The sequence below is a fragment of the Schistocerca gregaria genome, chromosome 3 (assembly GCF_023897955.1).
Source record: "Schistocerca gregaria isolate iqSchGreg1 chromosome 3, iqSchGreg1.2, whole genome shotgun sequence".
Taxonomy (NCBI): Eukaryota; Metazoa; Arthropoda; class Insecta; order Orthoptera; family Acrididae; genus Schistocerca; species Schistocerca gregaria.
Genome location: NC_064922.1, coordinates 388,481,509 through 388,498,723, shown reverse-complemented (window position 1 = coordinate 388,498,723; position 17,215 = coordinate 388,481,509). Strand labels below are relative to the sequence as shown.

The window sequence follows — 17,215 nt, the reverse complement described above, 5'->3', positions numbered from 1 at the left end:
CGGTCCCAGGTCGACGGGCACGTGCACCTTCCGCCGACCACTGGCGACAACATCGATGTACTGTGGACACCTCACGCCCCATGTGTTGAGCAATTCGGCGGTACGTCCACCCGGCCTCCCGCATGCCCACTATACGTCCTCGCTCAAAGTCCGTCAACTGCACATACGGTTCATGTCCACGTTGTCGCGGCATGCTACCAGTGTTAAAGACTGCGATGGAGCTCCGTATGCCACGGCAAACTGGCTGACACTGACGGCGGCGGTGCACAAATGCTGCGCAGCTAGCGCCATTCGACGGCCAACACCGCGGTTCCTGGTGTGTCAGCTGTGCCGTGCGTGTGATCATTGCTTGTACAGCCCTCTCGCAGTGTCCGGAGCAAGTATGGTGGGTCTGACACACCGGTGTCAATGTGTTCTTTTTTCCATTTCCAGGAGTGTATATATATATTGAATGTCTTTTGACTTGTTGCTACGACGGATAAAAAGCAATACGCGGTCGACAGCCCGCACGTCATTCGCTAAAACGGCCGATAACTCAGACGACAAACACAAACGAGAACGTAAGTGGTTAAAAAGAGGACATTCCGCCAGGAAGTGGCAGACCGTCAAAGGTTTAGAGCAATGAGCACAATGGTCATCACTTAGCATATGCCGATGGTTACAACGACGGTGCCCGATACGCAACCTAACTAAAATGATCACCTCACGGCGAGAAGGCCAAGAGGTGGTCGTCCAAGCCGCTGGGAGAGGCTTAATAAAGCTGAGCTTGTTCCCATGGACGGAGGACCAGTGGTGATGCCACAGTAACACCACCTGCTGACAGATGGCAACACAGAGATCGTCGGAGGGAATGTAAGAACTAGCGGGCCGAGGAAACGAGGACTGCAGCCTTAACAGCAGCGTCAGCGGCCTCGTTTCCTGTCGGACCGACGTGACCAGGAACTCACATAAACATCACAGAGGCTCTATCAAGAGTGAGCAAGGGACAGCTTTCCTGGACCCGTTGCACTAAGGGATGGACGGTGACAGCACACACAGGCTTTGGAGGGCGCTGAGAGAGTCGGAGCAGATGACGCAATTTAAAAGCTCATGACGCCGAATGTACTGCTTGGTCTGATGCAGGGCGAAGAGCTCTGCCGTAAATACTGAGCAGTATTCCGGAAGCCGGTACCGAAAACCGTCGGTATCAATTATCCAAAAGGTGCTCCATTTGGTTCTAGCCGGGACTCTAGGCAGGTTAGTTCATTTTACGAATGTTATTGTCCACAAAGCATTACCTTACAAGTGCTGCCTTATAACAGGGTGCGTTATGATGCTGATGTAATCATCGTCTCCGAACTGTTCCTCTCCTGTACGCAGTACACAATACTGCGAAATGTGCTCACATACTTCCGCAGTTAGAGTTTTCTTAAGGGGAGATGGAAGGCAAGTGGACTTCAAAAATTAGATTTTAGCATATTTGAAATGCCTGGTCTTTCCTGCGTGAAACAGTTTTTGTTTTATATAAATACGAGAATTTTTTCGTGAGATATGATGGTTTACTTGACGCCCTTTGCAATCTGGAGACGGTGACAGCAAGTCTTATGACCGTGTGCGCAGAACAACCCTATGGTCCTAATGTCACAATTTCTAACTTAGAGTACATTGGGCATGTCCAGAAGAGAATGGGGTCCAGGTTAAGAAGATTATTGGAAAAAAAGTCAAAAATAGTATTGGAGGATAAGAAGATAGGTCGTAAAGGTCGCCTGGCAAATGTTGAAACAGTTAGATTACAGAATTATTATGGCTTGGCGATAAGAAATGTAGGGAATTTAGAAAACATTAAAAAAGCTGTATGGACTATCATTTTCCATAAGCTTTCCACAAATGAAAATCCTGTGCACGGCCTTTGCCCGAATGATCCTGACACTTGGTGCAAGTACAGGAGAAGTGCCATATATGACCACAAACATTTTTACCTGCATCAGTGTGAATGAATGAATGAAATTAAACCCATATTTAGAGACCTTTGTAAAGATACCTTGTTGAAGGAATGTCTTCATGGGAAAACCCAAAATTTAGATGAATGTGTGAATTCTGTCATTTGGAACCGGTTACCGAAAACTGTATTTGTTCAGCTTACAACCCTCAAATTTGGTGTTTATGATGCTATTTTATGCTTCAATGATGGTGTAATTAGAAAACTGGATGTTTTTTAATTATTGGGCATAAAATCTAATGGAAATACTGCAAAATCCTTGGTGCAAATAGATAAAGAGAGAATCCGCTAAGCAGATATTGCTAATTTAAAATGCACAAAAGAAGCCAGACAGAGAAGAAGAGGGACCAAGAGAAGAAAAGAAGATCAGTGTGATTCAGTTGATGGTGCAGGAAAATATTACTGGAAATTAATTTTCATCAATAACTATACTAAAATTGCAATATTAAACTTTAAATGGATTTTTCTCAAAACTACATCTTTTTTTACATTCAGGTGTCATTATTTGATAAACTAATGGGGGTAGAAACATGAAATTTGGTCACGTTGTACTGCAGATGGTAGTAAGTTATTACAAGTAAATTAAGAACCACCAAACAACCAGAAACTGTTTTATAATAATTAATGCATAATAAAAGTTAAATTTTACTAGTGAAAGAATAAAATTTTTTTCTTCAAAACCATAAGAGGTATTATGTTCATTTTACTTAAAAATTGAGGCATATGTTATATATGCGCAGTAAAAATTCTTTTGAAAAGTTTACCTATTCAAAGGGTAAAACAGCAATGGCAGAATAGGGATAAAAATTGCCTTCCGTCTCCCCTTAAGTGCGGGACCATTTACTGACCACAAGTACACCCATACCGTACCACCAGATCCTCCGTACTTAGCTGTTGGCACTACACATGTTAGAAGGCAACGTTCCCCAGGCGTTCCCTTAAACCAAACGGTCCCAATGGAATGCCGCAATCTGTCACTTGAGGCCTCACTCGAAATGACCACTGCCCAGCAGTGTCGCTCTTTACGCCCTCTCAAGCGTCGCTTAGCATTGACTACAAAAGTATGTGGCTTATGAGGAGTCGCCTGACCGCTGCATCCCATTATTACAGTCAAGCACTAGCTGGACAACTGGTACCTCTTCGGAACTCACGAGTGATTTCATCCACTGACTTAATGCGATTTTTTTTAGAATCACCCGTGGTCAATGTCCGTCAGTATAGTGGCTGGTCTTGGTTTAGCAGCGGTTCGTCCTCCGCGGTTCCCGTTCCGAATTAGATCACCAACTTCGGTAGCTTTAAAACTGTTGAAAAGTCCGTGGTGGATTTATTACTCATATGAGATCCACTTTCGAAGTCACTGAGCACAACACGATGTTTCTCTCCTCCTTTTATACCGGCGGGTCCACCTATTTAACATCTGGTGGTAAATTCCGCATTATGTAGAGATGTTCGGATACCTGTGATCAGACACTATGTATAAGGAAGCTTTCGCGCTCATTTGATCTGTGCAGTTATTTGTACTAAATATATGTTAATTGCTTAGTTTACACTGGTAGTCTAAGACCTACACCAGAAAAGAGCCTATAGCAACTATTAATTGCCCAGTTTACTGCTAACTGATCCGTTGCTCCAGTACCTGTTAATAAACAGTAGTATGTTCACCTATTTAACAACACACTGCGCTAACATTCGTCAACGACTGCACAGCTCTTCTGTGGGTTTTGATGCTAAGGAAAGTACTATCGCGACAATAAATCGTGTCCTTTATTAATCGAGGTCAAATATTTTGAACATGGAGCTGTTTCGAAAAATAATCTTCGCTCATTTAGAAATAAGCTCAATGCATATACTGGTTTTTAACACTGAGGTATATGATATTTACATGCCTGTATTGAGCTATTAATATCCAATGACACTTGTGACTCAAACGTATGGAGAACTTGCCTCATGTTTACAAACGCTATCTTCTTACGTACCTGAAATTCAGAGTAGTTTGTAGCTTCTTTCTCTGCGCTGGTCAATCGACTTGTTAGATCTTTCAGGTCGTTGGGTGTTGCACAGAGATAGTGGGTGGAGTCTGGACTGCTTTTCTCTACTGCTGAGTGCCTCTCTCGGCGCTAGGCACTACCCTACCGCCGACGAAAACAGTTTTGTAGCAGGAGCCGTCCATGCAACAGTGCAGTCGTGGCGTTTCGACGAGGATTCGGTCGCCTACGACTTCCTGTGGCCCTGGTCCTCCACTACGTAGCGTCTCTGCAGCTACCAGCCCGTTAGTCACAATGGCAAAGTCTGTAAGGATAGGACTTTTCCAAGGTGACATGACATGCTTTACAGAATAATCAAAAAACTTACAAAAACTATTTTATTATAATCGAATGCAGCTATATGGTTCCACAGACCTTTTCAAGCCTGAAACTTCTGTGATGGATACAAGGTGGTCCATTGATAGTGACCGGGCCAAATATCTCATGAAATAATCGTCAAACGAAAAACTACAAAGAACGAAACTTGTCTAGCTTGAAGGGATAAACCAGATGGCGCTATGGTTGGCCCGCTAGATGGCGCTGCTATAGGTCAAACGTATATCAACTGCGTTTCTTTTAAATAGGGACCCCCAGCCATCGTGGGTTTTCCGCTGCCCAATAGTGTATATTATACCGGTTTACGTTACCGCTGATGGTGAATGACGCTTCGTCGCTAAATAGAACGGGCGCAAACAATCTGTCATCCTCCCGTAATTTCTCTTGTGCCCAGTGTCAGAACTGTACACGACGTTAAAAGTCGTCGCCGTGAAATTCCTGGTGAATAGAAATATGGTACAGGTGCAATCGATGTTGTAGCATTCTCAACACCGACGTTTCTGAGATTCCCGATTCTCGCGCAATTTGTCTGCTACTGATGTGCGGATTAGCCGCGACAGCAGCTAAAACACCTACTTGGGCAGAATAATTTGTTGCATGTGGCTGAAAACTTCCTGTTTCCTTAAATAACGTAACTATCCGGCGAACGGTCCGGACTGTTGGATGATTTCGTCCAGGATACCGAGCAGCATACGTAGCACACGCCCGTTGGGCGTTTCGATCACAGTAGCCATACATCAACACGATATCGAACTTTTCCGCAATTGGTAATGTATCACGAAGCAAATACCGTCCGCACCGTCGGAAAGTTACGTGATACCACATACTAATACGTTAGTGACTATTACAGCGCCATCTATCACAAAGCAAAAAAGTGGTCCATCTAAAACGTTCATATTTCTTTACGTACTACACGAATATGTAATAAAAATTGGGGTTCCTATTTAAAAAAGAAACACAGCTGATATCCGTTTGACCTATGGCAGCGCCATCTAGTGGGTCAACCATAGTGCCATCTGGTTTCCCCCTTCAAGTTTCGATCTTTGTAGTTTTTTCGTTTGACTCTTATTTCGTGATATATTTTGTCCGGTCACGATCAATGGACCAACTTGTATATGCTGACTGAAGAAACGAATAAAAATTTTAACCACAGCCGCGATTTGAACCCAGGTCTCCTGCTCACTTTCTTTTTTTTGTTTTATTTTTATAAGTGCCTTCGTCGGTGTGGCTTCTTTGCCCTTATTATTCCTTTTTCTACAACAGAAGTGTCTTTGAAGCAGCAATAAAAGATCTATTCTTGAGATAAAGAATAATGTCTTCCTTGTAACAAACATACATTTTCTTCTCGAGTAAAAAGTTGCCGGTACACCGATAAATTCTCTGCTTCTTGACAATAAAAGAGGATATTGTTCTTAAAAGAAAAAAATATTTCTTGAAAAGTAGATAAACATACTTTTACAATACTCCCGCAGAATGTAAGAAACAGCTAAAACCAAGGACGTCTTGCCACTTCATGAAATGAAGGGGTTACTGCTCGATATCCGTTAGCTCTTAGCGCTCTAGGTAGATGCGCTAACCAACTACGCCACAGTGACTTTGGACAACTGAACAGACTAACCTAGAACGCCTCCCTCCGCATTCCAAATTCCCAGTCACGCCTCAGCCCACTTGGTATTCCCCTTAAACTCTAACAGTACTGGCAGAATCGAATGAAACGGGGGATCCCGCCTGAAATCCAGGCATATGTGCTTTAATCAATTGAAACTACGCGGTTCCAGAGACCTTTCCAGATCTCAAACATCTGCTGTTTGAGTTTGGGCAGAATACTAAGTGAACTGACGCGTTAATGAGATTTTGGATTGAGTGAAGCCTGCTACGATAGTCCGTGCACTTGGGCAAAGCCGCTGTGCCAGGATGGTGTAGTGGTTAGCACACCTCCCTAGTGAGCAGGAGACCCTGGTTGAATCCCAGCCAGTCTACATATATACACCGTATTTTATCGCAGTAAGGCATCCAGATTTTCAGCACTGATTGTAATGTAAGGTCGGTTTGAATACTGCAGTTCCCCACTGGACGTGGTCGTACTGGAGGTGACATAACGTACTGACTTACGGCCTAGTTATAGGAGTGTGGGGGAGGAGAACCCATTTGGCATTTTTCACACATATAAATCATTCCTAGATGTGAAAGAAGCTATTAATGACGGAAAAAGAACCTGGACCGATAAGAATTGACGTCCGGGCGTTTGCATTTTTAGCCTGATACCAATTTAGCCACTGTGCTTGAAAAAAAAAAAAAAAGAAAGAAAAAAGCATCCAACTCGGTACTTGTGCACCAAGGATCACCATACACGAAATATGACGGAGGATACTTTCTTTGCCCCAGGGTCCTTCTCTAATGTTCTATTTGCGACAGGTGCGGTGGGAAACATTATCGTCGAGAGTAGCTCGTGTCTTCTTGCTGCGGTCGTTCGCATGCATTTCTCTTGTGTTTTTCGCTTTCTAGAGGTAACCATACAGCGAATTATTTGACCACCCAGATCTCCCCGCATGAACCCCATTAAACATTTATGGGACATAATGAAGAGGTCAGTTGGTGCACAAAATGCTGCATCGGCTACACTTAAGCAATTATGGACGGGTATAGAGGCAGTATGGCTCAATATTTCTCCGGGGTACTTTAAACGACTTGTTGAGTTCATGTCACATTGAGTTGCTGCGCTACGTCGCGTAACAGAAGATCAGACACGATATTAGGAGGCATCCTATGAGTTTAGTTACTCATCGTATACTTCGTGAACAGTTAAGATCCTAGAACATTTACCTGTGGTGCATTCAAAGATGATTTAATGCTGACATATTGTGTTAACCTAGCAATGGCAGTACTACTAAACAGAGAGCAAGGAATTCGTATAGTTTCCTTTAGTACCTTGTAAAAGCGTCAGTCATTTTGATTCGTTAAATAGGCTTTAAAAGTCAGATTGGGTAAACTGAAAATAGCGTTAAGACTGTCTTCAACCCTACATAACTGAATGCTGTGCTTTAAATGAAACATTTGCTTTTTGAACTGAAATGAAATCAAAGATCTTGCACAACATAACTGAACCAGATTATAGAAACGGTGTGGTATAATATTAACAACTGAAAATACTCCTAGACAGAGTGGCTTAGTCGTAAGTCACGCAAAAGCAGAACTCGGTTCTGTTGTCTTAGAATGCGTTAGGACAGTGTCCAATGGAGCAGACGCATCTGTAATTCAACACACAAAAACCAACAGTTTCCCAGTAACTGAATGTCAAAGAAATCCATGAGGAAATGGGCATACGAAGCTAACGTGGTCATGACAGACGCTTCTGACAGATATGCTGGCTTTTAGGATTGTCTGAGCTGGGAGAAGGCCAAATGATGGGAAATGGCCAGATGAAAACACGTTTAAAACAGCGAACAGATGAGAAGATAAGTGAACGTTTCTGTTGACTAAGTCTTATCGTACTGTCCGCTTTTAACATCGAATGCACATAAAAAAAAGAAAACATTAAAATTCATGTCGCAGATACCACCTGCAATGGAAATAATACAGATTTTAATCTCGATCAGTGGAATCGAGAAACAGACTCTCATGCTAGACATCAAGAAACGTTTCGTAAGTTGGGTTCAGAAGTCTTATCGCTAGGATATGTTTGCCAATCTAGAACTTTTCGAAATGCAACAGTATAAAATCCCGTGTTCAATTCCGCAGAAAGTGCTGCAAAGAATACGGAGGCACTGACATCCACTTACAATAATGATCGGGATTTCAATTAAACAGAAGTAAGACGTAATAATGTTAACGAAAATATAATACTAGTAGTAATATTAATAGCAAGTTCGTTATAATTAACATACAGGTGATCGAATGTCTGGAGTGTTGTTGAATCAGATACTACGTAAACTTTGTAGCATAACTCTGTAGTGAGCAAGTAATCCTATGGTAAGGAAAGACGCGAGCGATTCCGCAACCGTCACAAACCATGAGCTCAATGTAAGATTGTCTAAACATTCATGGTGGTGTCTCCCTACCACTTTCGCGCAACGACGCTCTGAGTGTGTTTTTTTAGGGAATTAACTAGTTTGAACCTGGGACCTGTTGCTGGTAAGGAGACGCCAGACCACACATGACATGTAGAATTCAGAAGAGTTCAGTGAGACTAGCGATGATATAATCAAATACTAAATGATCTCAGCGTCAGCTCCACTGCACTCCCCGTAAAATAATCTTAATACTAACTAAATTTAGTGGAAAGGGTTCAAGGCTTTCCTATTTTTAGTTAGCTGGTAAAATAACGTCGAAAAAGCAGTTAAGTTTACCATTGGAAATTTTATTCTACTCTCAAAACATCGTTTATAAATTGCACTATTGATAAAAGGAAATGTTTTAATACAGGATGGTAAAAACCAACTGCGTTCAACAAAAATGTGAACGAATATTCCCTGAATGGGTTTCCAAGTTCTACAATGGATCGAAGGATGATTATGCCATATCACATCTATAATCGAGGTTTAAATTAAGTTTCACAAAAGAGAAAACTATCAAAATGGTCTACAGTGACCCTCAATTATCTTTAATTACTTATCTAACTTGCCGTAAATTACAGTGGCTGATGTGGCTTCTCAATAATTATATAACAGAAAAATCATCGCGTTTCAGATCTTTACTTCAAGTGACAAATGTGAACACCATGAGCTTTAATTGACGATCGACACTAGTATTACGCAAAAAAGGGGTGTAACAGATGAGACTTCTGCAGTTCTGAGTGAAGCCTTATGCGCTCAAATATGCGGCATCGCGTGCGCTCATTACCTTGTCGGTGTTTAGGCAGCGTCAGGGCGGCAGCGGCCGGCGCAGCAGCCATCCAGCTCGCCGTCTCGGAACCAACTCTCCTCTAACTTCTCCTTACTACAATTTACCGAAGTTGGTTTTAAAAAACTATCTGGCTGTGTTTTCATCGGACCAATCAGGGTCTCAAAGTTAACCTTAAGCTCCGCCTACAAAAATTCTGTCTATCCAATGAGAAACGTTATACTTTTCTTGGTGGGGCAATGTTTTTAAAGTTTGCAACGTAACAGAGACGCTAAAAAGTCTCACGCTAAAACCTGCAGCTGGTGTGGTCCTTTTAGCGTTATCGTGAGATCTATACTGTTCTTCTGGAGGGCTCTATCTTTTAACATGGGCTGGAGGCTTGTCCTAATGTAACAGACACGCGAAAAAGTCTCACGCTAAAACTTGCGGGTGGTAGTGGCCCTTTTTGTGTTATCGTAAGATCTATACTGCTTTTCTGGAGGGCTCTAGCTTTTAACATGGGCTGGGGGTGATCCTTGACGTACCTGAGACGCGAAAAAGCCTCACGCTAAAACGTGCGGGTTGTATAGTCGTACAGGTAGGCTCGCGGCGTGGGTGCCCAGCCCCTCCCTTATCTAGCTTAACACGGTTCTACTCTCGGCTTCTGTCCTCGTTTCTCCCCTCGGAACTGCGTCTGCCTCACGGTGGGAAGTTACAACATGCATTTAGGCATTCTTGTGTTAGTCTGTGGTATTCCATTTGCTCACTCGTTACTCGTATTACTTTGGTTAATTTAATGTCACGATTTATTCAGAGCTATCTGACATACTACTGGATTTGCTTATCATGTCAGGGTTTTCATGTAAGGTGTTGGATTTGCCTGACACCTTACAATTGGAAGGACGTAAATTACGAATTTATTATATTTTATACTAATACATTTTTCTCCGTGTAGCACTAGTAGTGGATGACCTGTTCTAAAGCACATGTTTACATTCTGGTTGCTAGTAGTAAATAGTAGATGATCATGGTGTGACGGTAACTATACAGTAACTGCATATAAAATCTCAACGTTGGCTTAAATAAACAGAAGCTCAGGCGCCAACAAATTATTACATTAATGCAAGCTATGTTTTGTACGAAAATGAACTATGTTCTGAGACGTTATTTGTATTACAGTTGCATGTGCAGTAGAGGGGCGCGAGTGTAATTTTCTATTTCAGAAAGACTATCAAAATTACGAAAAGATACTTCTTCAATTTGTCTTTTCATTTATTCTGTTACCAGAAGGACACAAAGGAATTTTGAATGTTCACATTTTCCTTACGAATTTCAATAACTATCAATTAACTGATATTGTTTTCACCTTAGCTGCATTGTATCAAACTGATTTATAAAAGAGTTGCTAATTTACGTATTTACCTGCACCCGGCCACCTGCTATTGACTGCACAATGGGTAGCCAGAAACTTGATAACACCTGTTGGTGATCGCACAGTCAACTGTCGGTGGACAGAAAACTTACGGTGGAGGAGGCGCACTCCCCACGGAATCGCGTACTCTTGATTCACTAGACCGGAAGGCACTGTTCCAACCATTGCCGTACCACACAGTTTATTAACTTCTGTGGATTTAGAAAAATAATCTTTACTGTGAAATGTTTCTAGAATTTTTTTCAGTTTCCAAATTCTGGACTATAAACTTGCAATAAAATATAATAGTCCTAATTAAAATTTAGATTTGCAAACGAGAAAAGTAAGGTGCGTATTACAAGAATTGACCATTTGCAACAGCTGCAATTGTGGCAAGTAGAAGAAGTAAGTGAGCCACACTCACTGCTATCCCATACGCAGTATTTCAAAATTGTACAATACCTATCACACACTGAAGGGCAAACGTTTATCATTCGTAGCGACTGGTAGGCGTCCCAAATCTAGGGCAAATTATGAGGCTCTCAATTACCTGTTAGAAGAATGAAGAGTTGGGAGGTCAATAGAGTGAGTTATCGAAGATATTACAGCTGAGGGCGCGAAAGACATTTGCACACGCATTGGTAACTTACTATTCAGCGGAGTGTCCGATGGGACACAACAACCTTGTACGCTTGGCGGCCGTCGTTAGTCTCCACGTCGTCAAAAAATGAAATTAATCTTGTTAGAATTGTGAGTAAATTCGTGACATATGCCAGAATCATTACAGTTCAGGTTGCGCGATCACGATAATAGTCCAACCAGCAACTGGACGCTGCTTTTTTCCGAAATCTTGGCAAATTCAGCCGGACTTCAAGTATTATAGATACTTCCAGCCGTATAATTTTTTGAGAGAGAGAGAGAGAGAGAGAGAGAGAGAGAGAGAGAGAGAGAGAGAGCGAGAGAGAGAGAGAGAGAGAGAGACAGAGAGAGAGAGAGAGAGGGGGGGGGGGGGGAGGGGGTGGTGAGTGGGGAGGAGGGGGGGTGAGAGAGAGGGGGGGGGGGGGGGGGGGGAGGGGGGGGGAGGTCATACGTGGTCATATAAAGCCCTCTCATAAATAAATCGCAATGCGCATAGGAAATGTATTACAAAAAGTATTTGAGTGATAAAAATAGTTGTGATAAGAATTAATTATCAGTTCCGTTAAGATTGTTGTACGTACATTTCTTACAGTATGATGTGTCCGCCAAATGGAAGTAATACATTACCAGAATGCCGCAACAGTAATATAATAGAAAGATATGATTCAAATGGCTCTAAACACTATGAGACATTTTTTTGAGGTCATCAGCAACACGCGATCTAGTGTAACACATCCATGCCCGTGGATGAATTCGAACCTGCGACCGTAGCAGTCGCGCGGTTCCCGGACTGAAGTTCATAGAACCGCTCGGCCACAACGGCCGGAAATAGAAAGATAGTGAAATATTTATTGATATACTGAAGTATGAAAAACTATTTCCGATAATTAATGTCAGATTAATAATGATATATTAGGGAATTATTAAAGAAACACCAATGACAATAGAAGGTAAAAAAGAAAGATATCGTTAGGGGATGCCGTGAGATTGATAATGGGGAAGAGAAACTAGGAAACTAGTTCGCTATTGGATAGGAGGGAGGCTGTCGGACTTTACTGACAAGTGAACGTTACGCGAATAATAAGGGTACAGGAACATCTCAGAAGATAAACTCTTCTCAGCATAATTTGGCAGATATCACACGCACATGGGCAGGTTAGATTGACAACCGTTAGCCGCGCATCAGCACGTGACATTCCGCTACGAAAAATGAATTCACCGATGCAGTCAAGGAGACGTTCTTGTGCAACTCATCTTTATTTAAAGAAAGCAATTACACCCGCGTTGTTGCAACTGGTGCACCAATACTACGGTCCGATTTCATGGTGGACGAATTTTACTTAAATCTACATGGGTTTGTATCTCTTACAATATGACAATTTGTCATTCACCACAACATCTAGGCCCAACTTGCAATGATATGGCCTGTCCGAAGTTCCACACGAGAAGCGTCCAGCGCAAACTTCAATACCGTCACGCGTTTGTCATCTGACGTGCCGATGGAGTGTGTCAGATAATACTTAAAATACATCGGCTTGAGAGAAAGTAATCTATGTCTTTGGTCTAGCAGTGTATATTACAACAGAGACGCAATGCGGGTAATTTAAATCTCTGCCCACTTATACACTTTTTGTCGCCGACATCAATCTCTTACAATAAGTTGTTGCCTTGTGAACGGTGATTGAAGACAAAAGATTCTATATTCTGGCGATCATTCCTAAAAAGAATGGATATTATTTTACCCGTGACATTTACTGTTAATCGTTTGTGGAGATTTATGTTTCAGCGTAGTATTTTTTATTGCTTTAAATGAACCGAAGCAGAGTGCTTATGCACACAGAAAGATCGTCATTCTAATGTACTCTTTCTAAATAGATTGTAATCATTACTAACATTTTTTCAATAACGTTTTTTTCTATAACTTCTTCGATTTATTTTGTTTTTCAGATTGTCGAAGAAAATTTCACGATTCCAATTCAGTTCGAATTTAAACGACGAAAAATTTGAACTGTAGGTACTATTTACAAACTGCGCTCGTGCTCTGTTTTAGCAGAACTCAATGGGTAACGGCTCACCTACAAACAGAAGAGATTTCTTGGATTCTTGGGACTTCCTTAAAGCATGGGTTATACAAAAAAAGAGCGAACAATAGTGGAAACCACTCCATGGTATCGTAAGGGACAGACAGTAGGGCCAATTGAATCTACAGGTCCTGGACGCCAGCTTTGACTAGTGACGTATGTTTTGGCCTGTGACGTCATTTAACGTGTTCGAACTGAGAATACTGAAAATCTTTTTTGCATCTGTATGATTTTATTGAATCTATGTAGTGGTGTCAGACGATCTGTAGCGTAGTGCGAGGTCAAGGTTAGGTTGAAAGGGAAGTTCTCTTGTGAGTTGAAGCCGTATATAAGGGGGTTCAGGAAGGAAGGTGTGCTGATTCTTTAAAGACCGTGCATCCGTGGTCGTTTTTCTATTTGCCTGCCAGGTATATACCCAGGGGCGTTCAGCCGTGTAATGCGCGCTTGAAAGCTGACTAGCTTCATACGCTGCTTCCGCCGAGCATTAGCAAAAATCGCCTTACGGGTAGTTTCAGATGCACTAAGGTTCTGTCATTTCAGTACCCTGCTTTACATGGAGGACGGTAGCCGGTAGTATGTATATATATATATATATATATATATATCTGTCTCTCTCTCTCTCTCTCTCTCTCTCTCTCTCTCTCTCTCTCTCTCACGCACGCACACTAACACACTTCAGTTTTTGTTTACAAACACAGACGACATTCGCTATCATTGAAGTCTCCTTGCAACAGCTTATAAGATGACAGTTATTAATACGTCGATTTTGAAGCGCTCGTATGACGTCACACTAATCTCGCCGAGATTTTGACTGCTCCTTGAGTGTCCTTTTGTTGTTATTTTTAAAAGTTTACAAAATTAAGAGCCTTCTAATTCAAGAACAGCATGCTGGATGCATTCCAACGCTTGAGAAAGCTAAATAAAGACTAGACCATCACGCCACTTCGTGGTGCTCCCACGACAGCACAGACACGCGCATTGTAATTTGGAAACATCGTCATCCAGCACCTCGAAACACGCGCATTCCCTCTTAATGAGAACTGACGAGGCAAATATGTTTGTGAGGATAATACAATCAAAGCAAAGAATGGTATCTGCAATCGAAACGAATAGAAAAGTCAGCAACTGTCACGCAATACATAGTTCACAAAAGCTAGTGAGATTTAATCTTCGCCTGATACGTCAGTGCTGTTGAAATGTTACCAGTGTCTCAAGCAGAACAAGTCTAGAGTCTCCACACACAGAAAAGTGGAATGGTTAGGCGGCAAGACACCCATAAACTACGAATGGTCGAATACAAAAACAAAATTACGTCATCCTAACAAAATGTTTCTCAAATCGAGTGGTCTAACATAGGGAAACAGAGCATAATTCACTCACTATCATTCCTCAGACAGAAAATAGAAGTCATGTATTATCAACTGGTCGGCCCGCATTAATCGACCACAGTATTATTGCACCTGAAAGTGAGGGCGCTTAGGTCGGATTATCGAGAGTGTTTATCTTGATATTTCTCGAGGAAACGGTGAAACGCTTGATAGTATGTGCACAGCCATCTTTAAATCACAATGCGATGCATTTTCTTGGTCACCAATATACTTGTTTTCTGTAACGTCACCCTGTATTTCCCATAACAGCCACTACAGACTAAGTGCAATAATACAGTTCATGTTGTTGACAGTTTGAGTGTGCGCATCCGTCACCAAGTGGCACTGATATGGATTTCGTGTAAAAAGGGTTTCAAGTAGCTTCTGTGATTCCAGCACATAAATCAGGGTAAAAGCTATTTTCTCTATCCGGAATGTTTGGGTAATATTGTTGTTGCAGCAGAAGTTCGTTTAACATTAACCTTTAAGCGTCAGAGCATGCTCTTTGCGGAAAGACATTGCGAGAATAGGGAAGTGGATGTTTTAAGCGACTGTTTATTTGCTGATCGAAAACCACAGCGATGGTGAGAGTGTAAAGCGAACACCGCCGTTTTCTTCCCCTGTCACTTCCACCGCGGGGGGACAACACTTGCTTGCACACACGCAGCGGGCAGCAGCCGCGGAGGCGTCGCCGGCCGGCGTGGCGCCTGCAGCTGTTTGCGGGGTACTCACAGCATGCGTGAGGGCGCTCTGTCGCAGCGGCGGCTGAGCGGAGCGTTCGCCGGGAAGTTGTGTTGCCGCTGTGGCGGCGGCGGCGACACTGCAGCCGCGACCCGGCGTCGAGCGCAGCCCCGCCCCCCCCCCCCCCCCCTCCTCCCCCCTGCAGCCCCAGCCAATAGGCGGGCCGCGCGGCGCGACGCTGGCGCCATCTTCTGCAACCCTGACCTGACGCAACAGCACCTCGCGCCACAGCAGTCAGCTGACTCGCTGCGCACCGGCCAGTCTCATACCTCGTCCAGAAAATCACCGTGTGTGTGCATAGGATGTTTCACTTACAAGGGAACCTCCCCGTCGCACCCCCCCCCCCCCCCCCCCTCATTTTTATTTATAAGTTGGCACAGTGGATAGGCCTCGAGAAACTGAACACAGATCAATCGAGAAAACAGGAAGAAGTTGTGTGGAACAATGAAAAAAATAAGCAAAATATACGAACTTAGTAGTCAATAGGCAATATCAAGGAGCGAGCGAGCTCCAGAGTGCCGTGGTCCCGTGGCTAGCGTGAGCAGCTGCGGACCGAGGAGTCTTTCGTTCAAGTCTTCCCTCGAGTAAAAAAATTTTTTTTTAATTTTCAGACACTTATTATGTGTCCGTCCATCCAACCGATGCGATCACTTTTTGGGAGTGATTATCACATCTACAAGGAAACCTACATCGGGCAAGGTGGAAGAATCTTTTTACCCATTCGCCAAGTGTACAAGTTAGGTGGGCTGACAACATATTCCTGTCATATGATGCACATGCCGTCACCAGTGGCGTATAGAACATATCAGACGTGTTTTCCTGTGGAGGATTCGGTTGACCTATGACCTTGCGATCAAATGTTTTCGGTTCCCATTGGAGAGGCACGTCCTTCCGTCTACTAATCGCACGGTTTTGCGGTGCGGTCGCAAAACACAGACAAACTTATTACAGTGAACAGATACGTCAATGGACGAACGGACAGATCATAACTTTGCGAAAATGAGAGAAGTAAAATTTTCACTCGAGGGAAGACTTGAACCAGGACCCCTCATTCTTCAGCTGCACACGCTAACCACGGGACCACGGCGCTCCTGAGCGTATTCTCTCCTTGATGTTGCCTATCTTCCCTATGGACTACTCAGTTTATATATTTTGCTTATTTTTTCATAGTTCCACACAACTTCTTCCTGTTTTCTCGATTCATCTGTGTTCAGTTTTTTAAGGCCTATCCACGGTGCCAACTTATAACTAAATCTGAGAGGGGTGCCATGGGGAGGTTCCCTTGTGACTAGTCCCCAAGATAAGCAACATCAAGGAGCATCGTGGTCCTATGGTTAGCCGGCACGGTTAACTCAGAGTGTTCGGTCAGAGGGTTAGCAGCCCTCTGTAATAAAAAACGGAGTTAACTGATCAACGACGAACTGAAACGAGTGTCTTGCGACGTCCGCCACGAACAGAAGCAACGAACAAACACGAACAAAATGAGATTAAAAAAAAAAGGTTAGCGTGAGCAGCTGCGGAACGAGAGGCCCTTGGTTCAAGTCTTCCCTCAAATGAAAAGTTCATATAATCAACTTCGCTCTCAAAAATTCCAGGATATGTTCAGATTTGCTTGGACATATGCAGGAATTGACGGTCTACACACGGAAAAACTTAACGTTATAAACATATGTTCTGACAGAGCACAGGGAAAACTGTGCGACTGTGAAACTGTTGCATTCATTTGTTGAAGTTTGTGACAAACTCTTATGTTTTCACCACTTTTTTGGGAGTGATTATCACATTCAGAAGAAAACCTAAATCGGGCAAGGCAGAACAAT

The 17,215-nt window shown here is 42.9% G+C and overlaps 1 protein-coding gene across 1 annotated transcript in view; it reads right to left on the bottom strand.

The window, feature by feature from the left end:
- LOC126355191 (glycogen-binding subunit 76A) overlaps positions 1-15,470 on the bottom strand; it is a 283,614-nt gene extending 268,144 nt beyond the window's left edge. Inside the window, exon 1 of the mRNA XM_050005418.1 lies at positions 15,387-15,470. Coding sequence (XP_049861375.1) covers positions 15,387-15,391 — 5 coding nt within the window. The 5' untranslated portion in view covers positions 15,392-15,470. The remainder of the gene's footprint in view (positions 1-15,386) is intronic.
- Between the last annotated feature and the right edge of the window lie 1,745 nt (positions 15,471-17,215).